Source organism: Gallus gallus, chromosome 10 (genome assembly GCF_016699485.2).
Source record: "Gallus gallus isolate bGalGal1 chromosome 10, bGalGal1.mat.broiler.GRCg7b, whole genome shotgun sequence".
Classification (NCBI taxonomy): Eukaryota; Metazoa; Chordata; class Aves; order Galliformes; family Phasianidae; genus Gallus; species Gallus gallus.
In genome coordinates this window covers 952,271-979,990 of record NC_052541.1, presented here as the reverse complement: position 1 = coordinate 979,990, position 27,720 = coordinate 952,271, and the positions used below count along the sequence as shown (strand labels likewise).

Below are 27,720 nucleotides of genomic sequence, written 5' to 3'. Positions count from 1 at the left end.
TGGTAGGGCAGCAGGCTGCCATGGACAGAGGTCCAGGATGCAATGAAACTTGTCTTTTGCAATACAGCTTTGCAAATGCTTGCTGCCTCAGCAGAAACACAAGGTCAGCTGAGGTACATGGAAATGTGGTGGTAGGGCTGGGCTTGGGTCTCCTAGAAGATGCAGAAATGCTGCTGAGAGGGGCAGGTCCTATTTGGCAGTTGGGAACAGGAAGGAGACCTCCTAAGCCTGGCCCAGCCACCCGAGGGCCACCCTTTACAGAGGAGATGGACAGTTCACAATGAATGCTGGCATTATTTGATCTATACATTTCATAGGGCATTACTTCAGCCTAGTTAACATCATTTGATCCATCTTCTAAATCCACACTTCAGTATACAGTCACTTAAAAGACACAATCCTCAGGAGTAAAAGCCCAGAAGCTAGAGTTCAAAGCATAAAGAGCACGATAGCAATATTAAACCACACCCTGGCAATCAGGGATCAAAACAAAAACTATTAACTTAAGAGACACATGAAACTATGCATCCAAAAACACCAGTAGTGTTTTATTTAGAAAAATAAAGTCTTGCTATGCATTAGATTACTAATTACAGGAGATGACACTTGCTGTAAGAGCCAGGGACATGTTTTGCCCCAGTGGTACAGAAGGGTGTGTATAATCCTTCCCTTTGAGTACCGTACTCCTCTTGAATGCCTGCACAGCAATTCTCACTGACCTGTCTTAAGTTTCTGATGGTGTTGACTTAATCTTTGGTTCTCCCTTCAATTAGTTTATTATTTTCATGTTTGGTTTCTCTGTCAGTCCATCTTATTTAAACTACATCCTGTATTATTATTATTATTATTATTATTATTATTATTTCTTGGAGCTTTACATTTTTTCCTAGGAGACTTTTTCAACTTCAGCCAGATGGGGCCTCTCTTCTTTCTCTTGGCTCTACTCACTGTGAGAATAAAAGCCTCCTCTGTTCTCTTTGGTCTGGCTTCCAGCATTTGTAGGATGGTTTATCTGGAAGGAGCATTTTATATTTTTCCATGCTGCAAAAGACAGCCCCCACTGTGGACACTGTAGAAGACCCAAAACTTACAAAACATCCACTCCATCCCTCTTTTATTGCTCAGGAACTTTTCCCATCCCATCAACCTTGACTTCTCAAGGAGTCTTTGACCTCCAAGATGGAGAATGGAGATTCCACATCTCAGTAGGGTCACTGGCCTCCTCTGCACTGTTGGATTGCCCTCTCCTGCAGAGCTCTGCCAAAACCATTACTGAACAACGATTAGAGAGGCAGGCAGGGAGGAGACTGCAGCTGCTCAGGCTGGCCCTCCTCACCCACAGCTCTCCCCAGAAGGCTGGTTCTCTACAGAAGGTAGTCCTTGGAGTTGCCTGCAGTGAATGTACACCGAGGCAGGCACTTTGGAAAAAACAGTTGCACTAATAATGATTTTTTTTTTGAGGTTTTCCCTCCTCCATCCTGGTCTTTTCCATCCCGTACACGTAGGGGATTCTGTGTCAGAGGAACTCAAGATGACACAGGATCTAACTTCATGTTATGCCCCTGTGTAACAGACTAGAAGGGGCACGCTTGCTTTTCTGAGCAAGCAATTTTCTTGCCCTGAGTATAAATACATCCAGTAGAAATACATAAACACATAATTTAAAACCTGCTTTGACACAGGCAGGACTTGCAAGGAGGGAAAGCTCTAGTGCAACCCCAGGGGAAAGCTTACACATTGACCCAGTCTGATTTGGGTCCCTTGGTCACTCCTTGTGTCCCTTGCACAAGCGGTAACCGTCAGCAGTTGTGGGTTTTGAGATGGTGCCTTTGCCGTAGCGCAGGACTGTAGTGTTTGTGGGTTTCTGAACACAGTTAATGCCACAAATCCTGCTTTCAGGCACTTGCTTAGCAAACCCTGATTTGCAGAAAATATCAGCCTCTGCCCTTGACTATAAGCACTGCTGGGTGCTGCCTGCCAATATTATGACTTGTCGAGAGGCCAGGTCCTCTGCCAGACATGACAACGATGCCTTGGTGATGTGTGCAGAAATTACATTTGGACAGGGTGATCGCTGAGGCTGGAAAGCAGCTCAGTTCTGCTGCGTTAACATCTGAAGGCTGTGCATGCCAGCTCATGGAGTCAGGGGTGCTCCTGCCCCGGGCCAGCCCGCAGCAGGGCCGAGCAGAGCTCACTCATGCTGCGCTCATCATTCTCCTCCGGCTCACTCCTAGACTTGGAGGGGCTACTGCTGGGCAAGCTGCGGCCAGTGCCTGTGCTCAGGGCCCCCCCAGGGTCTGCCCGGGCTGGAGAGCTGTCATAGTTGGGCCGGGTGTAGTTCCTTTGGGTGAAAAACTGCCCCAGCAGCAATTTTGGGAGGATTTTCTGCAGGCTTTCACAAGTCCTCTGCTTTGTGCTCAGCTGGGTGTAATGCAAATCCAACTGCAGGACCACATCCATCTAGAAGGGAAGAACAAAGGACCCAAAGTGAATTGGGCAGAAGAGCTAAACCAGAGCTTTTTGCTCCATCAGAACACCCGATGGGCTCAGCCACAGTTCTGAAGGCTCACAGCCCCATGCTGTGGTATGCCAGGGCAGTGCTGCAGCCTCAGGAAGTAAGCTGCTATGTACGTTCACGGCATCTACAGGCCTGCGTCACAGTTTCTGGATTTCAGGACTTGTCCTGAGACCAGGCCACCTCACTGGAGACCTCACTGACTAGGTCACTGAGAGCACCAAGACCTTGGGGCAGAGGGAATGCCATATCATCCATCCTGGTCATCGTGTCCATCCTCGCCAAAGCACAGCACTGCTCACACAAGAGGAAGGCATGCAAGGGCAGGGATGTGAACCACTTAATGCACACATGTCACAGTAAAAAAAAAATGACAGTTTCAAACAGCAGCACTCTGTAACGATCCATTTGCAGTCTATAATATATGGTGAAGGATTCAGAAAATAACAGGCTCGTGGCAGCCACCTCCATGAACAGGAAGCCCAAGCATGGGGCTGTGCCCAGGATGCCTGGCTGTACTAAGCAGGGAGATGGTTCATGCAGCACAAAGGAGATTTTTCCTACAAGCCTGGCAGGCAAGAGGGTCCAGCTCTCATATCCGCATTTAAAAGCTTGGGAAGGGTTCAAGGAAACAGCTCCAGAAACAATCAAGTGCTGAAAGAGCTGTCGTATGCTGAGGCATGTATCCTACCTGGCTAATGCTGCTCACTGTAGACAAATCCACACGGCAGCTCGAGAGCAATGTTCAGGGTGAGCTTTGTGTGGAGCCCAGCAGATAAGCATCTGACAAGACCCACTGGCTGGGTGCTAGAGGAGAAAAAACTAAGGGAGAAACAAGGTGCATGCTGTTATTTGCAGAGAAAGGATCTGCTGGAAGAGCCAAGCCAGGGGACTAGAAATACTGCCTCTCATGTGGTCTTTAAATAGTCTTTTGAAGAGTGCCATGGAGGCAGCCTGGCTCAGGCTCAGTAGTCCCACTCTGACAGCAGGAAATAATACCTCCTGCTGCTCGAGTTTGAGTCCATCTCTCAAGCAAGCACAGTGCTTAGTGAGACATCTCTCATCCACAACATTTGGGCTACTCTGACCTCTGTGAGGCTCCCACAGGCAAGGAACAGCCCCTCTGGCCAGGGGGTGGAAATACAGAGTGAGGCAAGAGAAAAGCAACCTTCTGTGCCCACCAACAAGCTCTGCTAACATTGATCTGGGCGTGATGCTGATACCCCAGATGCTGGGCATCTTCTGCATGGAGCCAAGAGTTGCATGGTCAGAGGGGTACAGCCAGCAGCAGTGGGGAGTACTGCTTCAGTGAGGCTGCAGGAAACTGTACTTGTACTTCTAATCTACCTGAATTTTCTGTAGTCCACAGAGTTGGAAGATGCAGTCCAGCTCCTCCTGCTTGTAAACAGAGGTGAGCAAAGAATCCATTTGGTCTGGGTGGCTCTCTTCCAGACTGGCCACATCATCCACTTCCTAGGTCAAGAAAATAAATGAAATGTGAGGAAATCTCAGCATTTTCCTGGGCATGGAGGCACAACTACCCATCAAACATGCTGCTTCTCTACACAGCAGTGCCTGGGGCTGGCCTGTGCTCTTCACACTTGGTCTGGTGGCAATGCGGTGTACTCTAACTGAGGTACTACAGAATGCAAGCAGCAGGAATACAGATTTTACACACTTATCTCAAGTAGATCAGTGACAAAACCTAGCTGAACACCCTCTGAGGGCAGGAAATCTGTGTTATGGGATTTCCAGTGGTGTAGATTGCAGCAAAAGCCAGTAGTGACCACAATGACCTGTAGTGTAAGAGGCCTGTAGAGGAGGGAGCAAGGAGCTTCCCAAGGGCATAGATGGAGGGAGATCTGAGTTGCACTGGGTAATGAGCTAGCCCCTGCCATTTACAGAACTGTCATTTCCTGCCTAATTACTCAAACTTCTTCAGCTTGAGTACAGCTCTCAATCTCTAAGATCCTCACCAGTAACATTCGTCTCCAGGAATCTTCCCTGAACTGCTGAGTGCAGAAGGCCAAAGCAATTTGCTTCTGGCCAGAAGAATACTGAGAGTGGAAGCTAAAATGCTGGATCCTAAACGCTGGCTGGGACTTGCAGGCATCAGAGTCACCTTTGCCTGCAAGGCTGGCAGAATGGGAGAAAAAGTCTGTTGTCCCACTGCTGCTGATCCAGCAGGTCCATTGGAGGCAGGCTGAAGAAAAGTATTTATCTCTGTATAAAGCAAAGTCAAATTCCATCTCCACGCCTGACAACTTGTTACTGGAAAGAAACACTGGAAAGCATTTAGGATAGACCAGGAACTGGCAAAAAGGGAGGTGGATTTGCCAACAAAGGGTGGACACAACTCATGTGGGGGTGGAGCAGCTGTCCTGCACAGGGAGCCTTTGGCCAGCCTGAACTGAAATGGGAGACAGACTGCAATGCAGAGCACTTTCTGCAAACAAACACTGCCCTCTCCTGCTTGGCTCATTGCATCAGGTGTCTACTCCAGATTCCAAACATGGATGCTGCTATGCTGAGCCCAGCAGCTGGGTTAAACTAAACCTGCGGACAAAACAGAAGCACAAAGGAAGTCAGCCTGGACACCACTGATGCAGAGCTTCAGCAGGACGCCTGCAAAAGGGAGCAGAGTGCTCCTGCAGCACCCAGCCAGCTCCATCTTGCCTGATACTGCTGCAGTATGCACTTAGGTGAGGACAGGGTGAGCATGCAGTCCACCCTGCCAGCGCCTGCAACAGGAAAATCACCAGCTCTTTGAGTTAAAGGTAGTGCTTGTGCTTTCAGTAGCATTAGGAAAGTACCCATTGAAACTGGGGTTGGGCTGTGTCCCCTTTTTCCTCCTTGCAGGCACTGATGTGCAGTGGATCAGATGACTTCTAAGTGCCTCCTTTTGCAATTGCATTTCCCACCACTGTGAACCTTCAGAGATTAACATCACAGATTGGTTCCAGCTAGCAGGGCAGGATGCTCAGATTTGTTCTAGCACACTACACTCTTCTCCTAAGTGTCTGTCTACTGGTTTGCAATTGGACTATGATACCCTATTTTCATCCCAAGAAAAATTCAACATATTATGGGTGTGACTAGCACGAATATAGCAATACTCCATTACAAGATAGAACATGGCGCATGGAAAGCCAGGCAGTATCAGGAATCTGGGTTGGGTTAACCTGTCCCTGAATGTTACCAAGCCAGTCCCAAAAGCTGAATATCCCAAACAGATGTGCTGCTTCTCTCTGGCATAGACATGGGGAGCAAATGGTCCCAAACTCAGTGCTTCAGCCTCAGCAACACTGAGGACAGCTCACACAAATCTGGGAGGTCTTGTCTGTAACCTCAGCAGAGTTTTCTGCCCTGCTTTGGTTGCACCAGTGGTTGTGGACTGACCACGGTGACCCAGTTGTTTCCTCTGCTATGCACAGCATAACTACTGCTTGCTCCTGCCCATGTGCAGGACCTTGCATCTGCTAATTAACAACCTCGTCATCAGATTGCATCTTTCTAAAATCCAATCTTGTCTTTCAGCACCCTGCACTGCTGTGCCACTTTACAGGTGTTTATGGACGTGGATGAGATCCCCCTGAGCCTCCCCTTCTCCAGTCTGAAGTCCCAGCTCGCTCAGCCTCCCCTTGTAGCAGAGATGCTCCAAGCCTTTCAGCACCTCCACAGCCCTTTGTTGGATACTCTCAGGTCTCTCTTGCCCAAGTTCAGGTACCTGCCCTGGCCACTATGATAGAAAGCAGCCTCGCAGTGACATCTGCTGGCTCCTTCAGCACTTGAGGGTGCATCCTGTCAGGTCCCACAGACTTGTGTATGTCTGAGATCAATTAGGAGCTCCCAGCACACTCATGCAGGCCTTCCTCTGTCTTTGCCTGCTTTCCTGCTCACTGAGATCCCTGAGCCAAGAGGGGGATACTTGAAAACCCACCAGCTCTCCTGGACCTCTCATCTCCAGGGCTGACACTCACAAACAAACAAACAAAAAACAAAAACAAACAAAAACCCCCAGCTCTTGAGATCAGTGACCTTCAAGACAGTTATCTGGGCAAGGACCGACCTCATCTCAAGGAATCAATTAAAGTCTTGACATGTGTGATTCAAAGCTCCTTTGCTGACAGCAGCTTGTTACCCACATGTATCTGTACAGGGATGTGCTGGAGTCATTCTCCTTGGAGGTGTTCAAGAACTATGGATATGTGGCACTGTGGTACATGGTTTAGTGGCCACGGTGGGGATGGAGTAGATAGTTGGACTAGATGATCTTAGAGGTCTTTTCCAAACTCAGTAATTTTATGATTCTACAAAAATGGGAGGAATGTGACTGGGGAGGCCATTAGGTCAAACAGCTCCGGAGCAAGTGACTTAACTTCAAAATATGGAGATCCAACACAGAAAGTAGACATTCAAACAGTACGGATTAAAAAATGGGGATGTCTTAGCTGTCTGCATAATTCGTTTCAACTTATATCCTAAAATAGTCTTTCTCTCTGAGGACATTATCTGTCAAATGAAAATGCAAGATGAGGGATGGGAGAGAATGCCAGCACTACAAAATTAAAGAAAATGGATCAATGCTAGAAAAGACCATTGTGATTATCTCTGACAAGCCTTACTGCAAGCCCAGGATCTCCACTTTTGTAGGTGGAACATGGCAAGTGTAAAAACTGCCATTTCCTTAACCAAATGTATCCCTGGGCTCATTCCACAAGGCTTAAAACATACAGAAGCCAGGTGCCCTCCTACAAACACCCGTGCATCTCTGGGTTGGTCCCAAAGATGGGTAGGGTAGCCTTGCTGTGGGTGTCTAGTGGGGCAGACCAATTGCAACCCAGCGCCAGAATGTGCTGCCATGTCAGCACACACCACTGGAGGTCAGTGTGGGCTATCACTGCCGTGGAAAAGGACAAGGACAGGGGATCGATCCCACCTGCTCTCCTGGGTCCCTTTCTGGTCTGCCCCGAGTTTTTCCTGTGCCGGCCCTGGATGCAGAAGCAAGCATACGGGTCCCCCCTTCTCCACAAGCGCTGCTGTGGAGTGGATGTGCACACACATGCACACAATTTTCATGCATGTTAAGGGAGCTCACAAGGAGAAATGATGCTTTGGCTTGGTGGCAGGTAGGATCAGGTTCCTGATCTCCGCTGGAGGCACTGCTCCACACCAGTGACAATACAGTATCTGAGGGCAGCATTCCTCCGTGAGCAACAAGGGCAGAAAGATCCAGTCACAGTCATGCTATCCTTCAGCAAAGGGACTGCAGAAAATGAGGAAGACTGTTAGCAAAAAGGAGCAGCAAAGAGGATTAAATCCTTAGGGATAGTGTGGAGGCCACCAGAGCTATTATAGGAAAGATTCACGGAAGCCGGTACGGCTCAACATGGAACAAGTGCACGAGGATGTATTGTTGCATGGAGTTATTTTAGCACAGTGGGTTAAAACAGCATCATTCGAAAAGCCAAATCTGCTTCCAAACACAGGAAACGGGCAGGCTTTTCATCTCAATCAGATTAAATGCAATAATTCAATCAGGCAGGCCAGAAAGCAGCCTGAGGAATAACTGGTTAAAGGCACTGAAACTGGCACTAAATCCTTTTCACAATGCATTATGAGCAAGGCAGGCCACTGAGACATGGAGGGAGCATTTAAAAGGCACAGAGCACTTGCAGAAAGGCAGTGACAGCATTAAGAGTGGAGGGGATCCTTTTGCAGGTTCAACCCTTCTGGTCGCCGGGACTCCTCAGGCTCACTATAATCCCCCTCCCTTTGCTGCTGCAGAGGGAATCAAGGGGAACGGGCCCAGCATCCCCCCACAAAGGACTCACAGTGGGCTGGCGGAGCATGAGCTGGGCATCAGTGAGGTGGGCTGGGAGGTCCTGCAGTTTGGCGCAGACAGACAGCACGTTGGAGAAAAGCCGGTGGAAGCGAAGCTCTGCCTGCACCCCACAGGGGAACGTCACTGTTTCGCTTGGGGGCTCTGCAAGGGAAAGCAGAGTGGGGTGAGCGCCCGGCTCCTGTGGAAATCCCGCTGCCACCTCCATGCAGAGCGGTGCCTGTGAGGGGCATGGGGTCCCCCTGCTCCATCCTGCCTTGCCTGGCAGCTCCCCGCACTGCTCACCACGGCTGCATCCCCAGCGCTCTGTGGCTGCTCCCGTGGGGCAGATGGGGTCCGTCAGGGAACGGGCTTCCTTCAGAGTGTGCTTGATCTCCATCACCTGCTTCCCAGTGACCACGGGATCCCGGCCAAGGTCTGGAGGAGACATTTTAGTGGCACAAGTGTCACTTCAGGTTCCTTATTTACCATCCTGCCTTTCAGGCCCTAAATCAACATACTGGTCCATGCTGCCAGGTTACTAAAACCTTGCATGGGGTACAGCCTGCAACTTCATTTCTGGGGAGGGAGAACGGGGGTGCTGATCTTCCCTCTATCCCTTGCTGGGACTTGGTTTCTGCTGATATCTCTTCCCACCCCTGCTAGGGAAATACATTTCTAGCTCAGGTACAAACCACTCCTTTACCTTCTAATACATCCTCCAGCATGTGTGTAACTTTCTTCTCCTGCAAAATATGTTTCTTCAAATATTTCATGAAGATCCCAGAGCTGAACTCCCCATTCTGCAACTCATAGGCTTCTGCGTCTTCGCTCCTGCAAGGGGAATGACTTGTCTTTACCTTTCTGAGACAGGAGGAAGTCCTGGGGGTGAGTCAGGGCTTGCTGACTCCATTCAGGCTGTGCCAGCTGAGTGTGAATTAGCCTCTCAAGCAATGGTGCAAAGTGCTTGATGTTAGCTCAGGAGAAGGTGGGAAGGGAATAGGATGGGAAAAAAGTAGAGAAAGGGGTCAGAGGAGGAGAGCATTGTCTCTTTTGTCAGCCTCAGTGGGTGAAAGAAGCTGAACAGCCTATAGAACTAGAGCTAGAGCAGTAAGCAATGCTCATCCTCATCTCAGGAGGTTTTGTATGTCATGCTTGTGGCACACATACTTTGGGAATTAGGTTCAGGCCTGGGAAAGGAGATGACAGGAGCTGATGTCACCTTCACAAATAACTTATAACTGATGAACAGCTGCCACTGGCGATGTTAGGAGGAAGAAAAGAAGTGTCTGAATGGGAAATACTAGAGATAAAAGGGTGAGAGATAGAGGAAACATGAGAAAGGCATTCTCAAGCCTCTAAAGTCTCCAAGCATGAAGGTATGCAAATAGTCAGTATTTTTTCCTGTGTCATGGTGTGGGCACAGCAAAATATACTTACGTGGCATAGCCATAAACAGTGTTGCCCCAGGGCTCCAGCGGCTGTACCTGGGAGAGGGCACACTCTGGATTGTACCTGTAAGAGGAGATGAAGGTACCAGTCAGTATTGAGAGCATCTATCAGAGCATGCCTGGAAGGCAGAGCCAGTGTGCTCCATGAAATTCACCTCCTGCGGATGGCAATAAGAACAGCCTTCATATAAAAAATAAGCACTCATGTTAGTAGGACAGCAACAGACTAAAGCTAGGAGTCCCAAGAATACAAAACCAGGGGGAAATGAGCAGTTAGGGCCGCCTCTGATCTGCGCCGGTGATCTGCTCTCTACGCGGCATATGAACCTAGAGTTGTGGGTGCAACCTTGCCTCCCCCCTCCTGATGCTAATTTTTCACAAATTCAAGGGGACTCTGAGGTGTGCACAGAAGCACAGCGTGTGGCTACAGCTTGACTGCCTGTCCCAAAGCTCTGGGGCGCCCCACAGCTCTTTTTTAGCCCATGCACATACCTTGTGCCCCAGGAAATCAAAGCTGATACATGGCCAGATGGGATCAGTATATGCAATTACACCTCAGAGCTCAATATTGGTTCTGACACCCCAGTCTAGATCTAGCTCAGTGAGCACAGACCTGTTATTTCCAAGGTCAGGTATACCCGGAGTGATAGTCCTGGTTTTCACTAAAGCAAAATGTCATGGTAACACTCATGGCAAGCCTTGCCTAGGAGCAAATCTGACTCCAGACAGACTGGAGAACATGGGGACTGGTTGCCTCTGAGGTAGGAGACCTACACCAGTAATATGGGTATGTTCCTGATCGCAAACAGAAAAGAGCACAGAGGTCGTGTTACTCGCTGTTATTCAATTCTAGAATAGCTTGCTGGGGCTGAAGTTGGCACACTACGAAGAGCAGGAGGGACTACTGCATTGCCAGCACCCATAAAGTTACCTACTACTGGTGCTACAGTCTGGAGAAGATGTTTAATGGCAGCATTAATCTGGCTTCTGTAAGTTTTCTAAAGATCATGAGAAGAGAAAATCTTGGAAAGGAGACATGCATCCAAGTATGAACACTGAACAGAGATTTATCTGCCCCTTAGATGTTCCTAAATGAATGCAGAAATCTGGAATTTGAGGTCCAAGGAGAAATGAGAGATCAGATCCCCAAATAAGCTGAGGTACTGTTGTCTGCATGCTGGAGACAGTGACCTGAGGCTGGATCTTTTGTGCAAACCTTTTGTGATGGCACCAGTAAAGCCATCTAGTGCATGCAGTGGAAATACTGGCCACAGTCCCCTGCCCTAGAAGAAGACAAAGTTCAGCAGGGTGTTTAAAGACCATGACCAAATGCAGGGATATGTCTGATATCAGAGAGCACGGCAGAGCTCCAGTAAAGGTTCATTCATACTGCATTCAGACTGCATTCCTGCAGTTCAGTTCTCATCTGCATCCCAGACAGAAGATGGTGTCCTTTTCCTGCCCTAAGCAGCACAGCCAGAAGTCCTCATAAATCAGGGAATTCCTGGAAGAGGCAATCGCATCCACCCAAAATCAGCACATGAATGTACTAGGTTACACGCAGGCTCCGTGTCCCTGGTTCCTCCTGTGCTGAAGCTGAACATCTGCTACCACTTGGCAAAGGAGCCAGGCCTTTCTCATCTCCTTGGTATTTCTGATGCCAACATAATGGGGTGAAGAGATACTTGGTGTGAAATCCCCCTTAGCACACACACTGCTCCTCCTGGTCCATGAACGGCTGGGCAAGTCATGGAAAGGCAACAGCCATCTGCAATTCACAACAGCAATTTAACAAAAGGGGTGTTGGGAAAGGAGGCCCCAGGAGCCCTGTTTTACCGGGTGTTGTGAACACACAGAACTATGAAATCCAAACGCTTTGCTGAGCTGAAGCAGTGACTTCTTGAGAAAAACAAGCCCAAGTGGAGAGCTTCCACAGCTATCCCCTGTGTGCCCAGTGATAACACCTACTGCACAAAGTGCTGTGCTTGCTGTGGGAAAGTGGAGGGAAGAAGTGTGAGACTGGGGGAGGAAGAGAGAAAAACAGCCGCATAACATCAGAGCAGTTCTCACATCACATCCTGCTCCCAAAGCGAAGTAAAATTCACTGAGCACATAAAAGGCCAGCAACACCAAGGAAGGAGGTATCGGCTCAAACCTATTTCATAGATTGTCACTGTTCATGTTAGAATTCCCAGGGCAGCTTCCACGTAGCAAAGATGCCTCCCCATCACATACTGCTATTTTCAAGCACAACATTTGACATCTGGACAAGTTCCTGGGCTAACCTCTGCCACCATATCTGGCAGGAGCTGTGCTGATGATTCAGCAGCTCTGCCCAGCAAGTCCTCTCAGCAGCCTTGGGACAGGGAACCAAAGCTCTCTCCTCCATGCAGCAGCAGCAAGCTGCAGATGGAGCTCAGCGATGCTTTGCTGTGAGGCATTTGGGGCAAGTATCAAAGGTATCAAAGGACAGCAGGCTCCATCACTGTTGACAGTTCAGAGCTACAGAAGGCAGGGTAAGTCTCAGTGCAACTTAGCATAGCTTGTAAGCTATACAAAGCTAGTGTTCCCACTTCTGCAGCTAAAAGATGCCAAAGAGTCTTTGCAGGGCCTGGCAGCTCTTTTAGGGCAGTGGTATCAAAAGTTGTCCTTCCATTGCTCAGTGCAGAACCACAGAAAGAAGAGGGAGAATTTTCTTCCTTCAGCCTACAGATCCTTCCTGTCCTGTAAATTCATCTCAGGAACCCCAAATAAATGAAATGATGACAACTTCTACTGGTTAAGCCTAACTACCTCTGCTGAAAATGGGCAACTAGTAATTTTCTGCAGTTCACAAGCTTGCAGGATAGAAATCTGGGAGGATGATGGGCTTTCCACAGTGAGAGGGGAAAAGCTGATCCCTGCCCTCAGCAGCAGCCTTGGCCCCACTTCACAATGTGATTTCAGAAGCCTTTAGGGAAGTAAAACCAAGTAGCATGGCTTGAAATATTTTTCCTCTCATGTTGCACTCTTCTCACTGAGATGATAACAAAAACACAGACAACAGAAAGAAACGAGTCACTCCAGGAGACCTGCTCAGATAGCCTGCATTTGGCAGGCTTTTTCATTTCCCTTTTCTCCAGCACATCTCAGGCAGGATCTGATGATTACAAAGCTGCATCTAACACGTGACCGACTGGGCTTCCCAGGAGATCCTGCAAAACCTGACAGCCTTGTTGATTTCATGACACAGACAGATAACCTTTCACGGAGACCTTGGCAGTGCAACAGAGGATATACCCTTGAAAATCCGTAAGAACATCTCACATAGTTGTGCAGGAACCCATTGCTGAAGGAAGGATAAAGCTGGCAGCTGTTTCCCCAACTCCTTGAAATGCCACGCTCTGTCCATCCCAGTGAGGAAGGGGGAAGAGCACCCTACCATTTCCTGCAGGTGTCCAGCAGGATCAGGTTCAGGGCCGTCTGCTGCTGCTGCATCTTCTGAAGGATCCTCTGCACGCTGATGCAGTTCTCAGGAGCATACAGTTGTGGAGCATCAACAGGGACCATGTAGTTCCTCCCCAAATGTTCATACCCGTGCCCGGCATAGTAGAATATAGCTGGGAACATGGAGAGGAGAGGATGAGTCACGATGCAAGCATGCAGTTCTGTACCCAGCTCTGCACAGCCATTTCCCACTTCCTGCCCTGTAGGGATACTGGCTTGGGACACTTACACTAGGAGAACTTCCAGGCAGACAACTTGAGCTACCTTGACCTCAAAGATTTGACTTTTTTTCAAATCCATGCCCTTCAGTGGAGCAGGCAGCAGCCCCGAGAGGCTCTCTTGTACTTGTGGTTTCCAGCAGCTCTTTAAAAGACACCGAAGTCACCAGGTTTATAGGTTTGCTAACCTGTAATCATTTGTGCAACCACATCCAGGCTTGGCATCTGCCAGGCTGAATACCACCTTTGAACAAATGTTTGGCTAAGATGATCTCTTCACAAGAATGTGACAACAGACAAAGCATTTCATCCTGACCAACAATACTTTAACAACCTTTTAAAGAATAAGCTTCTCAGCTACCTAGTTCAGGACAGACTCACAGAGGCTCAGATGGTGGGAAATGTTCTTTGGTTTTCAAAGGTCTGCTAGTATTTATACATCTATGAGACAGTGAAAAATGGGACTGAGAAAAACAGAGAGAGATGAGAGATGTCCAGAACATGTGGACCATGTGCTTCAAAATCTCAAAACAGATATCAGCCCCATACGGTGGGAGAAAAGACAGACTCATCCACGTGTCGGTGGCAAGTCCAACATCCAATGTCAGTTTTGTTTAGGAGCACAAAAAAAGTAATATTGGTTTCTACCTTCATAGCAACGTGGGAACACCCATGCTGGAAAGCCAGCATGGATGAGCATGGCATGACCAAAGCTGGTGCTTCTCCAACCCCTATACATGTGTTCAGTGAAGGGCTTTCCTTCTGCACAAGGATCCCTAGGTGGGCTGTAGCTTCTCAAAAGGAAGCTGTGCGTAGGCTTCCCAGCACTGATAGAACTGCTTGAGGGATGCTGCTGAAAGACAACTTGGGGAACTGAAATCTGTTAAAAACAGCTCTGTGAGGTGATGCAAGCAGTTGCACTACCGCAACTGACATACAGAGAAGAATGAGAGGTCAGAAATGAGAACAAGTGGGTATTAGGGAAAAGTAGAATAAATTCTTAAGTCAGATTCACTGCCAAAGCCCATGCTTCATTGAATAATCTCTCCTTTATTTTCTTCCACTCTTCCTGCACCTGTAGTTTGCAAGAAACTCACTTTGATCTCTGCTGCTGGAAGGGATGCAGTGAATGGGACAGAAGCTGAAGAACTGAAAGCATGACCTCATCCCATGGAATGAAACCATGACCTCATAGTAAATGAGGCCTAAAGTCATCTTGTGTTTCTGTTCTCAGGGGACAATGGAAAGTTACTCAAATTGCTGTTTTCACAGGCGCCCACGAGGTTTGGGTTCCTCTTCTTAGGGATCAACAGCCAGAAATAGAGGGCTCAGATTTGAAGAAGTTTTAAACTTTCATAACTAGCAAATCAAAGCCACAAAAGCCTCCTCTGAGAATATAAGAGAGTATAAAATAGGAAGAATTGTGGAAAAATCAGATACAGGTCTTTCAGGTTTGGACCCTAAAGTAGTCAAGCACTTCTGGCTTTTATCTCTCTGACCCCATTTCTGTACTTAAAATGGAAGTGATAACATCCTATACCTAACAACATCACTTGGAAAGAACTGAAATATTACAGAAAAACCCACAGAGAATCATTAAATTATCAAATCTCCTAACTTTGTGGGCCTCATTTTGCACCTTTGAATGCTCCCTGTGCTATTTAAGCCACAGTGACTGGAGTTCAAACAGAAAGACAGGAACTTCACATGAGCTGAACAACTCTGCTGCAAATCTCTTCTGGACTGAATCGCTCTTCCTGAACAGGAATGTCTACATTTTGCCCAGAGGGGAAAAGGCGTTTTAGTTTTTCTTTCCGAGTTACATTTCAACACTCTGCCCACATCTTGTGAGTCAAAAACTGCTGATCAGAGACAAGCTTCCGAGTACCAAATTAAAAAGGGGAAGCTCCAGGCACTGCTTATAATACAGGAAATGTCAACACGCAGCTTAATTAACACATGACGGCATATTTCTAGTATTTCACTTGTAAGTTTTTGCTTTTGTTGCATTTCTGACATTATTTTTTACTTGGGACTTTTTAGGATGCTTGAAATAACAGCTGGGGAGATTTCTTGTTAGTCTGAGGGCTGTATAGTTAGATTGTTCATGGAATATTTGAGGCCTTCAAAATGCATTACGCCTTTTGTAAGAGGAGAGCTGGAGGAAAAGCGGTCAGATGAGCCACTGCAGTGAATCACAGAAGCCCTTGGATCACCTCAAATATCCAGGCATGCAATACTGTTCTGCCTGAAATGAAACCTTTTTTTGCTCTGGGCTTGAGAAACCTGTGATGAGGCTGAATAACAAAAAGCATGAAGTCCTGCACTGGGACAGGTAACACCAGGCAACATTTTGGCCGGGGCTGAGTACTGGTTGAACAGTAACGCTAGAGGTAAGGAAGAGGAAACACAGCAGCCACCCTGCTAAAGATGAGCCAGCATGTGGGAAGAGAGCTACCTTAGGAGACACAGGACTGGCAAAGCAAGGGAAGTTGTCAGCACTGCCATTGACCCTAAGGAGACCCCACTTAGGTCCTATGTCCAGTTTTAGGAACTTCAGTTCAAGAAGCAAGAAAAGGCCAGTAGAAGCTACTGAGTTGTTGGGCTCCAGGGCCTGGAAGAAGAAGGGGCAGAGATAGGATGGGATGGTGATGTGGAGGTGAAGGGGGGGGTCTAATAACAGCCTACAGCTGCTGGAAGGACAATTAGGCAAAGAAAGAGACAATAAAGTCCAACTCTCTTCATCAGCAAAGGCCATAAGACATGAGGCAACAAGCTGCTGTCTCACCACCATCTGTGTGAGTTATGTCAAAACTGAATCTCTCAGTCAGCTTTAGGTGTTTATCCTGGAGCTACTGCCTTGAACGAATGGGATATACAGTGTTTAGTGGGAGTTGTTGGCTTCCTCTAAACATGTATTTCTATTAAAAAGACAAGTTAATTTCAAGAATTTGCACTTCACCTGGTTCTTTTGATCTCATACAAAGAAAACAGGTGAAAAAATGCTAGAAGATGCATCACAGTGCGAGGCAGCATCATTCAGAAGACGTGGGGCAATCAGCAGGCAGACAAACCCAACACACCACTCTAAGTCTGGATGCCACCCAATTACAGCAAACATCTTCCACTTGATCACAGTGCTGGGACTGGCCCATGCCAAGGTTCACTGCCTCCAAATAACAGACTGCTCAGCTTAGAAAGCTGTAAAGAAAACCACTATTTGAGGCAGGCTATGCCAAGCAAACACTTGAGGCTTATCAAGGTTCAGTAGCTCAGCTGTTTATGTTTTCCTTGCCAGTGCACAAAATCAATTTTGCCAGGAAGGATCAATGGCCACAAAAGCAGAAAAGTACTGGAAGTTTAAATAAGGCATGACAGCATGAAAGGTTTGCCGTTTCCCAATCTTTTTCCTCTCCACTGCTTATGAAAGCAGGGGAATTACCACAGGGGAAAAAAAAAAAACAAACCCACCATCTGGTCTTCAGGTACTACACATACAAGGCAAGAGTGGCAGTGCCTTACACAGACATGGAAAGAGCACAGCAGCTCCCCAGGGAATACTCTGGCCCAGGAGAGGAGACAAAATCTGAGGTGCAAGGGGATTTCAGGGAGCAACCAGAAGAGGAATCGGCAGGTGAAGTCACAGGAATACACTGCTGTCAGATGACACAGGGCTGGAGCATCAACCACTGCCTGCTGCCTTTCCCTGCCAACTCAGCCTTCCTGGGTGAGTCAGTGCCTCCGGGAATGAGGGTGCTTTGCAGTGTTTCACTTCATCCCTATCCATTGCACAACTAGTAACCTCACAGCAAGCACTGAAATTGGCCCTGTGTTGACTTTTGCTGCTTCAGTCCCTTGGTAAGCCACTCAGCTGAGAGGGTGGTGAAGATAAGCACTGCTCAAAGCAGGCTGTGCCTCATGTTGAGGTTTCAAAGCATAAAAAAAAAAAAAAAAAAAAAAAAAAAAACAAACCCAACAAACATCTGCCAGGTGTTTTTGGGGTATCCATCATGCTGAAAGAATCCCAGAAACCCCAAAGAAGCTACTTTCATCATGAAAATCTGAACACCTGCTTTAAGACCCACAAGATCCACTCTTTGGTTTTGTGTTTACGGAACACTTCCCATCGAAGCTAAACCCCAAAAGCCACCTGTCTGCAGCTGGGGATATGTGCTTCTGCAAAAAGCCTGTCAGGGGCTCAAATATCAGGAATGAGAAATAAGCAAATCCTGGTCAGCTGTAGCCAATCAGACAACTAAAGGAGCTCCTGTCCCAACAAAGGAGTGCATGGTGTAATCACAGAATCACAGAATGGCCTGGGTTGGAAGGGACCTCAAGGATAATGAATCTCCAATCCCCCTGCCAGGCAGGGCCATCAACCTCCCCATTTACTAGACCAGGTTGCCAAGGGATCCACAACCAACCAATCCACAACCAACCACCTAGATTTTGTCATCTAAGGAAAAATTTAAACACCCTCTCCCATTCACCATCAGAAGCACTGGCTTTCCAAAACCTCAGAACAAAACCATGCTAATCGAGTCAGAGGTTAGCCACATGATGGAGAAAAGCCTATTTTGCCTGCATGTAACCTGGCCCAAATTGAATGGTGTTTACCTAGGATTTCTGCCAAGCCTGACACCACTGCAGACTGTGCTGCAGGGATACCCTAACCCACATAAAGAAAAGTGGGTTAGCAGAGCCCCTAATTTATTTATTATTGTTATTTTAATACAATAGCTGTTAGGGAAATTGCCAAATCTCTGCTCCTCCCTTTCTCTGACTGCTGCCACCTGTACATAAACTGCTGCCTTACCATAGACTCCTTTCTCCAGGAGCTGTAGGAACCGACTGACCGCTGCCACCATCTCAGCCTTGTTCAGGTCCAGGAGAGAGACAACTTGGAAGCCCAGCTGCTTCAGAAGAAGACTCAGCTCAAACACATCCGTGACAGGAGCCATCAGGTTTGGATGATGCTGGTAATGGTTGTTGCCCACTAAAAGTGCTAGCTTGCCTGTAGCTAACAAAAACAAGTGACAAAGTTGTAAGCGCTCAGCAGGTGGCAAGGTCTAACTTCCTTTGGTTGGCATGAGAACAGGGGAAATCCTTTCTCACTTTTAGGAAGGAAGATTAGACCTGCCATGAGCCCGGAGCACCCCCCAGAAAGCCCTCAGCTTTTTCAACACTTGAATAAAATACACAGGGCATCATTTTGAAAGAAAGACCTGAAAAGTTTCCACTTGGGAAGCAAAACTCCAGGAGCAGAGGAGGATCAGCGCTACTGAGGATTTCTGGCACAGGTCTTGTCATGTCTGTCTTGCATACTGGTGATGCCAGGGAGGGGAAAGCTCTGAGCTAGCTTCAGAAGTACCTTTCCCCAAGAGGCTGAAGGAAGGAAACTCCACCTCTTGCTTTCATTTTAACCCCCAGCTACCCTGTGGGAAAATCAGACTCGTGGGTTTCAGCAGCTGTGCGAGCAAGGAGCTTTGCTCTGGTCCAAGGAGGTATTTCAAAGAAGGAAAAGGTGTTGTGCAAAGCAGACTTCATTGTCATTTGGCAGGCATGGAGGCTGAGGTAGGGTTACTCATTAGGAATAATCTTACTCCATTGCATGAGACAGATGAGGTCTTGACAGGGGACAAGACTCATCCTGTGCCTTCCAGTTCTGATCCAGAAAGCAAAGAGCCAGTGGAGCCTATGGCAGCATGGCCATAAAAGCTTGAAATGTCCTGGGCAGGAAAAATGCATCAATGCCCTCCCCTCCCATCCATTCTAGACCTTGACTTTTGATTAAGGGAATAATTTCTCAAGAACAGAAGACAATACTCACCAAAAAACTTCTCAGAGCAGCAGGTACCTGGAAAAGAAAGAGGGGAATGATAAGTCAGTGCCCAGCATGCAGCATCCCAGTGCCAGCTCCCATGGCAGGTCTGGAACCTGTTCCCATGGCCCCCGGCAATGCAAAGCTGGATGACATGATGCATCTGCATCCCTTCTGCAATTGCAGAAGTAAAACAGGTTGCTCCTCAAGCAAGTTTTTTGCCACTTCCTTTTTAAGCCTACAGTCTGCTCATTCGAGGAGCTGATCTGCATGGGCCTTTGGGATTTATCTGAAATCCCACATTGACAGCAAAGGGGAACAGCAAGTGGTTGTGGATGAAGGCCAGGGCACGCAGGAGAGAAGAGTGACTATGTGCAAGAGGCTGAGAAGCAGAGCTGGGAGAAAGGGCAGGCAGGGGAAACAGAATGACTCCACGAAGAAACACAGTCAACATAAGCTTCAAAATAGAAAGCTACTCCCTACGAGCAGGAAGGAAGCCGACTGTTTGCTCTTGGTGGTGATAAGGTGGAAGGTCCCAGCACCTTCAACACCCTAGTTTGCCTTCTCCTGAATTTCAGCCGTTCCAGACCAGGAAGGCCACCCCAAACATGGAGTTCACATCTGTGAACTCCATCAGCTGCCCTGCTGAAGAGCAGCAGGGCATCCATGCAGGAATCCCACCCCTGAGTGTTCCCAGCATGAAGCCTCTGAAAATCATCATTACCATGACAGGTCCAGATTTTCCTATTATAGGAACCAATCCAGCTCAGTGAAAAGCCTGAAACTCTTCAGGCTTTAAATGAAAAAAAAAAAGTAAGGGCATATTTTAATTGCACAAATCTTACAGGTCTAGAAGACCTTTAGCATCTGAATACACAGTAATGACTGTACTGCAAATTAAAGAATCATAGATTCTTTAATTTTGGAAAAGACCTCTAAAATCACCTAGTCTAGATGTGGACCCTTCACCACTATGGCCACTAAACCAAGTCCCTCAGTGCCACATCTCCACAGTTCCTGAACACCTCCAGGGATGGTGACACCACCACCTCCCTGGGCAACATGTTCAGAGAATAAATTTTTCCTAATATCCAACGTGAGCTTTCCCTGGTGTAATTTAAGGCCATTACCTCTCATCCTATCACTGTTACCCAGGAAAAGAGGCTGATCCCCACCTTGCCACAACCTCCTCTCAAGGTGTTGTAGGGAGTGATAAAGTCTCCCCTGAGCCTCCTCCTCTCCAGACTGACCCACCCCAGCTCCCTGAGCTGCTCCCCGTAACACTTACGCTCCAGACACCTCACTGCTCCATTGCCCTTCACTGGACGCGCTTCAGGACATCGATGTCTTTCTGGCAGTGAGGTGCCCAAATATGAACTCAGCACTGGAGATGCAGCCTTACCGGTGCCGAGTACAGAGGGACAATCACCTCCCTGTTCCTGCTGGCTGCACTATTTATGATACAAGCCAAGATGCTATTTGCCTTCTTGCCTACCTGGGCACTCTGCTGGCTCATGTTCACATGGCTCTTGACTAACACCCCCAGATCCTTTTCCTCTGCACAGCTTGCCAGCCACTCTGCCCCAAGCCTGTAGCGATGCACGGGCTTGTCGTGACCAAAGTGCAGGACCTGCTACGTGGTCTTGTTAAACTTCATCCCATTGGCCTCAGCCCCTCGATGCAGCCTGTCCAGATCCCTCTGGAGGGCCATCCTGCCCTCACGCACATCAACACTTCCTCCCAACCTGGGTTATCACACTTGCATTCAGTCCCGCACATGCTGAGAATCACGCTCAAGATGATCTGCTCCATGACCTTCCCCATACCGAGGTCAGGCTGACAGGACTGGAGCTCCCCGGATCCTCCTTCCAACCCTCCTTGTAGATGGGTGTCTCATAGGCAGTCTCCTGTCTCCTGGGGCCTCCCCACTGACCAGGACTGCTGATGTATGATGAAGAACGACTTGGTGAGCACTTCCAACTGCTCCCTCAGCACCCTCGGGTGGATCCCATTTGGCCCCATGGGTTTGTGACAGTCTAGGTGCTCCAGGAATGCCTGGAAAGCCACCAGAACAAACCTCTTTGTCTTTTTTCTGTCTCTGACAGAGCTGCTTGTATCATTTTAAACCTATCCAGCCATAACATTTGGAAACCAACCCAGTCTGTTCATGCTGTCTGTTACCCCTGGGCACTGCTTTGCAAGTTGCAAAGAGGCAAGAAGAGTACACAAGGCTCTCAGATTATACAGGACCAATTTGCACCCCGGAGAGATTTTAATGCCAGTGAAAAACGCTAGATGAAAAGTTTATGACACAGAAAATTCTCTAGGTGGAGTAAAGAGCCCACAAAGCTATTCTCGTCTCACAGCACCACAAAGGCACACAGCCAAAGTAGCTGTCACATTGGAGGCAGAGCATGCCCAAGGCTCTTGGGATCCATCTCCCCAAGATCCATCAGGTTGCACAGCACACACAGTATCAGCCCTGGGCTGCCAGCCCGATGGACCTGAACCTTCCCAAAATAAACACCATCCTTTCCAGCACAATGCATCTGAGCATATCACTTCAACTCAGCGAGGCTGTAAATTCACTTTAATGAAGGACCCTGCTACACTTCGTTAGGGAACCTATTAAATCAGTACCTTGGCAGGACAAGAAAAGCTGCAGTGAGCATCTGAGCACAGCCTAATGTGGCAGGTTTCCTACTGACTGCAGGACCCAGCAGCATTCCAAGCTGCACTACAGTCTGGTGGGCTGACTGCTGTTTTTTTTTTTCTTTTGCAGATGCCACTTCCCTCACTAATTCTGAACCCTGTTATCAAGGAATCACATTTATCACAGTGCTGACTGATGTCTGTGTCCCCAGCTCAGGGGTGCACGTGCAGCTCTGCTGACATCATCCAGTATATCCAGGGTGTGAATTTGTGCTCTGCAGGCTATTCCCATGACAGCTGCTGCAGGCCTGCCAGGACACTCCTGCAACTCTGAGAGCACCGCTCCACTCTCACATTTGGCTCCCCGCAGAAGCGGTCTTCAAAACCAGTCGCTTTCTTTTTTTCTTGTTACTAAGTCTGTTCAAGCTGGGGAGGGCTATGCATTCTAGCTCTCCTAATCCCACAACCTTGAGCCCACTGTCCCCTGCACAAAGTGAGTCCTAGGATAACATCTCAGCACTTCACTTACCAGCCTGGTATTTACATGCAAGTTCTCTAAAATTGTCTAATTCCTTTTCATGCTAGAAGATGATTTCCTGCAAAGCAGACATGGTTTAGCTCTGCTCACCTATGTGAATGTCCACTGCGTTGGTCCAGTGCTCTCCATGGCTGTTGGAGGCACAGCAGAGGTACGTGCCAGAGTCGCTGACTTTGGTGTGGGTGATCTAGACAGATCAAAAGTTAAATTACATTATTTATGGTGACAGTTCTCTTCTAAAGAGCGAAAGTACTCTGCCCAAATGCTCTCCTTTCTTTATCCAGCAGCCCTGAAACTGTGTCACAGCCATACTCTGCCCCTGGGAGCCACACATGCAGGACAGCACGTGGCCAACACCAGAAGGTTCCCTATTTTCCTCCTGGGTGACATCTTCTAGATTACTATCATGTAGTATGTTTCCCATCTGTATCCAACCCTCCTGAAGGAGGCAAAGACTTCTGTGGTTCTCCAGCCCAGCCTCCTACTCAGAGAGGAACTAAAGCCACAACTATGACAAGTCAGCTGCAGCTTTGTCAAGACAGGTTTTGAAAATCTCTGATGACAGAGATCTCACTGCTCTGGGTACATACTCCACTGCTGCGCCATCCACCCCCAAAGGAAGAATCTTTTCCTAGTCATCAGGCTGAGCTTCCCTGGGAAAAGTGCTGTTTGAGACCATTGTCCCTCATAACACCATTTGAGAAGAGCTTGGCTCTCTTGCCTTTATTGCCCTTCAGGTGACATCCCAGGAAGAAACCTGCCTTTCTTGAAACAAGAAGACAGTGCTGACTTACACTCAGCCAGTGAACCACCATAAAATCAGACCTTTTGCCGACTCCCTGACTCTCTCCTGCTAGGAATAACTGCTTTTCCTTCTAGCTTTCCTGCAGGAACAAACCATTCCTGCAGCTTCATCACTCCATGCCCACAACACCTTGTACATGCATACAATAGCTCTTCTTGTGCCATTACAAGAAGGTATGAGAGGCCTGCTGAGAGCCCTTAACGCCGGCACATCTGTGAATCTCTTATTTCCTAGAGAAACATCCACAGCTTTTAAAGAAGCCCATAAAACATATTCCCTCTCCAACCCTAGTCCTTCAGTCAGGGCTATCAAAGCAACAGGAGGGATCTGTGCAGTGCAGGGAAGTGCTGAGTGCACTGGCTGAGTGCAAGGCTGTTTCTCCAGGGCTGAAGGGAGGGGGAGGACAGACAAGGAGAGACAGCTTTTCACTGGCATTCACCTGATCACACAAATCAAAGCATTCCTGAGCCTCTGCACGCAGATAAGAGCTAGACTGAAGGACTGCGTCATCCTCATATTGAGGACAACAACAGCATAAAATTTTCAGCAGTCTCTCCAAGGCTTCTGAAGCTCTCCCACGCACACCATCCTACTGGGCTTCTCCCATCACCCACCTCAGTAGCCAAAGTTTCTGAACCATCCCGAGGTAATGTTACCCAGAGTTTTTTTTTCTTCTGGTGTTCCAGCAGGTTCCCATTTCGGTACCACTGGTAGCTGGGGGCTGGGACCCCAATGGCAGCACACTGCAGCTGTAGTGGTTTTCCGACTTCCACCTTCTGCTCAGTGGGGTTGAGGATGATGATTGGTTCTCCTTGCCAGAGCTGAGGGAGTAGTCCTGTGAAGCAGAGGCAAGGAATTAGTACTCCCTCTGTGAGGACAGAAAACAACATTTCTTTTTTTCTGTGCAGTCTGTGTGCTTTGACAGAGAAGTCAACTTTTTCCACCCACACCGGGAGATGCCATTCCACAGGAAGTCTGTGCTCACAGTGTCACCAATGCACCTTTCTGCCCCAGGAGCAGGGAATCCTTGAGAGCAAGACCCATGACAGTATATGACACAACAAAGCACTGCCTCTTGCTTCCCAGTCCCAAACATGCCTTGACTCCTTGTCCATGCTCACTCCTTCCTGCTAAGGGTTCAGCCAACATGCTGAGGTCAGGCACACCCTAAGTCACTTTGCCCAGCTTTGAAATAGCCAGACTGCCTCATCCAGTCCCTCTGCCCTATGCAAACACCTAGCAGCAAACACCCAGTATAACCTCCCTCTGGTAAATCCACGGTAAGTGGTCAGCAGGGCGAGAAGGTAAATACAGCTGGGGTTACCAGTATCACGACAGGAACCTGAAATACCTGGAGCACAGACACAGTGGTTTTGCTTAGACCCATATCACTGGAGCAATTCTCCCATATAATGATTGGGACACAATGCCCCAGAAACCACAAAGGACCACTGGTGTGATAACCAACAATGTCTGTGCAAAGCAGAGAACAGAGCAGAGCTAGAAGACATGTTTGTACCTCTGGCAACACATGGATGAACCTCCACCTTCACCCAGTCAGAGAAGATCACATTTCTGTAGAGGTCGTTAATTCTGCAAGTGTAGAGTTTGGTCTTCTGTGCAGTGATGGGCAATTCTTGCTTGGTGGCTCCGGGAATCTGGCGGCAGACAGACTACAGGGAAAACACAGGCAGTGGGCAGCAAGTCCCCCCATCACTGCTGGTAGCAGAAGACACTAGCAAGCCCCTTTAAAGGCAGGAAAAGCTGGAATCCCTGGTTGTGTCACCTCCTCACAATGATATGGGGAGAACAAACCAGTGGAAACCCTTGGCAAGCACATCTGTAGTACCACATTTCCTCTATTCTTTTCCAGCCTCCCGCTGCCCACTGCATTGCTCACAGAGAGCCAGCTCCCCTCACTGCAGGGCATGGCGCTGGCCCAATGCAGTGAGGAAAGTCACCCCTGCTCACAACATTACCTGGCACTGACAAAACCACTGGTACTGCAGTGAGGTGTGGGCCTCAGCTCTGCAGTGAAGAGTGAAGGAGTACCCAACAGGAACGGAGACAGAGACCGGCTGCTCGGTGATCACAATAGCTGTTGGGAAACAGGTGTGGGTTTGCAACACAAGCAAGGAGATGGATACCACTTGAGTGGCACTGAATGGATCAGAGAATCATAAAATCATTAAGGTTGGAAAGAACCTCGAAGATCATCTAGTCCAACCATCCACCTACCAGCAATATCTCCCACTGACCCTGTCCCTAAGTACTACATCTCCATGGTTCCTGAACACCTCCGGGGATGGTGACTCCACCACCTACCTCCCTGGGCGGCCTGTTCCAATGTACCACCGCTCTGTCAGAGAATAAATTTTTCCTAATATCCAACCTGAACCTCCCCTGGTGCAACCTAAGGCCATTGCCTCTCATCCTCTCACTTGGGAGCAGAGGCCAACCTCCACCTCACCACAACCCCTTCTCAGGTAGTTATAGAGAGTGCTAAGGTCTCCCCTGAGCCTCCTCCTCTCCAGACTGACCCATCCCAACCCCCTGAGCTGCTCCCCACAACACTTGTGCCCCAGACCCCTCACAGCTTCGTTGCCCTTCTCCAGACACTCTACCGGGCCTCGATGTCTTTCTGGCAGTGAGGGGCACAACACTGAACGCAGCACTGGAGATACAGCCTCACCAGCGCCAAGCACACTGGGATGAGCACATACATCCCCGATCGGGTCGCGTCATCTCTTGCTCCTTCCGAGCATCACCGCTGCCGGTGTGCCAGGCTCGTCCTGCTGCACGGCTCACCGAGAACGGCCGAGCAGCGAGAGCCGGACGAGCACCACGGGGACCACCAAGGAGCCCGCCCCGGCTCACCTGTCTGCATCGCTCTACCGGCGCTCCGGTCTCCGTGCCTCGCTCGCTCCGGCCGCCCTCAGCCGGCGGCTCCTGGCCCCGCCGAGTACCTGCAGAGGAGAAAGCAGCGGACGGGGATCGCGAGGAGCCCCCGGCCCGCCCAGGCCCCGGGCAGCGTGGCGGAGCCCGAGCCGCCCGCTCTCCCCGCTCCCTCGGCGGCCGCCCCTGGCCCGGCCGCGCCGCGGTGCGGGGCTCTCACCTGGCGGCGGCGGAGGCGGCTGCGGGCCGCCATGGTCGCCTGCGGGGAGCCGCCGTCCTCGGGGGGCAGCGCCGGGCTCCGGCCCCGCGGGAGCCCGCGAGCCCTGCGGAGAGGCGGAGGCGCTCACCGGGGCTCGCCCGGCCGCGGGCCCCGAGCTCCTCCGGCTTGTCCCCGGGGCCGCTCGGAGGTCTCCCCCTCGGGCCCGGGGACAGTGCCCGGACTCACCTGCCGCCGGCCCCGCCACCCGGGGAAGGCCCCGCCGGCGCTCAGCGCCGCGCTTCCGTGCCGCCGGGCCCGCCCCGTCGCCCCGCTCCGAAAGCGAAACGGCGCCGCGACTCCGCCCGGGGCCGGGGCCGCCTGTGCGGCCGGGCAGGGCCTGCTCCGCGGGGCCCTCGACTGCCCACGCCTGCCGCTGCCCGGAGCGTCCTCGGCCCTGTGCCTGCGGGTGTCCATACCGCGGCCCCGTTGGTAGCCTTAGCCCTGACTCCACAGGTGGGCTCTGTCTGCATCGCTGTGCTTCCCACATCTCCGTAGCCATCCTCACCCCTGTCCCCACAGCTGTTCTGAGCACTATCCCTATGGGTATCCCTACCTCATCCCCTCAAGGGTCATCACTCCATCCCCACAGCTGTTCTCGCCATCGCCTCCATGGCTGTCCTTGCCTCATCCCCCAGGCCATCCTCACCTCCATGCTTGCAAGCATCCTCACCACTATCTCCATGGGTATCCTCACCCCATCCCTGTGGCTGTCCTCATTCTCATCCCTACAGGAGTCCTCACCAGTGTCCCTGTGGGTGCCCCCACCCATCCCCACGACCACCCTTGCTCTCCTCCCCATCCTCGTGACACTGCTGTTCTCACAGCCACCCTTCCCTTCATCCCCACAGCCTCACTGCTCACCTCTGTCGGTGGGGCAGAAGCTCCAAGGCTCATGGTGGAGTCCCAGCTGTGTTGTCCCCTTTCCCTTAGCTGGGAGAAGTGAGGTGAGCCCCAGCCCGAGGTGGTGACAACCTGTCAGGCTGCTTCCGACAAGAAATCCCCTGCCAGCTGGGCCGGGCATCACAAGAGCTGCAGAGGAAGTGGCTCAGGGCCAGCCCGCCCCGAGGTTGCACAAGCCCCTTTGGGATGGCAGAAGGGTGACAGCTGGGAACAGCCTGCTCACGCAGCCCAGCTGCTGGGGCAGCACTATAAGGTCTGGAGCAGGCCCTAACTGCATGCTCCGAGTCATTTGATTTTCTATTCAAAGCCCAAACTTAACCTTTTTGGTATGAAGGAGAAGTGTGAAATCGTTCCCCTGG

The 27,720-nt window shown here is 49.6% G+C and overlaps 1 protein-coding gene across 10 annotated transcripts; it reads right to left on the bottom strand.

The window, feature by feature from the left end:
• Positions 1 to 527: 527 nt before the first annotated feature.
• PCASP3 (paracaspase 3) lies at positions 528 to 27,463 on the bottom strand. Of its 10 annotated transcripts, none has more exons than XM_046899331.1 (16): positions 26,648 to 26,712; positions 26,423 to 26,525; positions 26,185 to 26,273; positions 25,287 to 25,405; positions 24,827 to 24,980; positions 23,922 to 24,142; positions 22,593 to 22,689; positions 19,322 to 19,348; positions 18,308 to 18,511; positions 13,209 to 13,386; positions 9,777 to 9,851; positions 9,043 to 9,170; positions 8,619 to 8,774; positions 8,350 to 8,501; positions 3,863 to 3,988; positions 528 to 2,460 (listed from the first exon to the last, which is right to left on the bottom strand). In XM_046899331.1, the coding sequence occupies exons 3-16, from the start codon at positions 26,192 to 26,194 to the stop codon at positions 2,143 to 2,145; spliced, it is 1,965 nt and encodes a 654-aa protein (XP_046755287.1). In that variant the 5' UTR covers positions 26,195 to 26,273; positions 26,423 to 26,525; positions 26,648 to 26,712; the 3' UTR covers positions 528 to 2,142. The 10 variants fall into 10 exon arrangements, 7 of the variants coding, with proteins under 7 accessions (XP_046755287.1, XP_015134579.2, XP_015134578.2 ...); XR_001464405.4 differs by adding an exon at positions 3,207 to 3,337 and having other exon boundaries at positions 2,323 to 2,460; positions 26,423 to 26,712; XM_015279093.4 differs by lacking the exons at positions 26,423 to 26,525; positions 26,648 to 26,712 and adding an exon at positions 27,323 to 27,463.
• Between the last annotated feature and the right edge of the window lie 257 nt (positions 27,464 to 27,720).

Excerpts from the sequence above, each read along its gene's own strand:
- PCASP3 (XM_015279093.4), bottom strand. Across the intron at positions 13,387-18,307 it reads CCTGGAGAAAGGAGTCTATG|CTATATTCTACTATGCCGGG; the intron begins GTAAGGCAGCAG and ends CCATGTTCCCAG. Across the intron at positions 8,502-8,618 it reads GCAGTGCGGGGAGCTGCCAG|AGCCCCCAAGCGAAACAGTG; the intron begins GCAAGGCAGGAT and ends TTTCCCTTGCAG.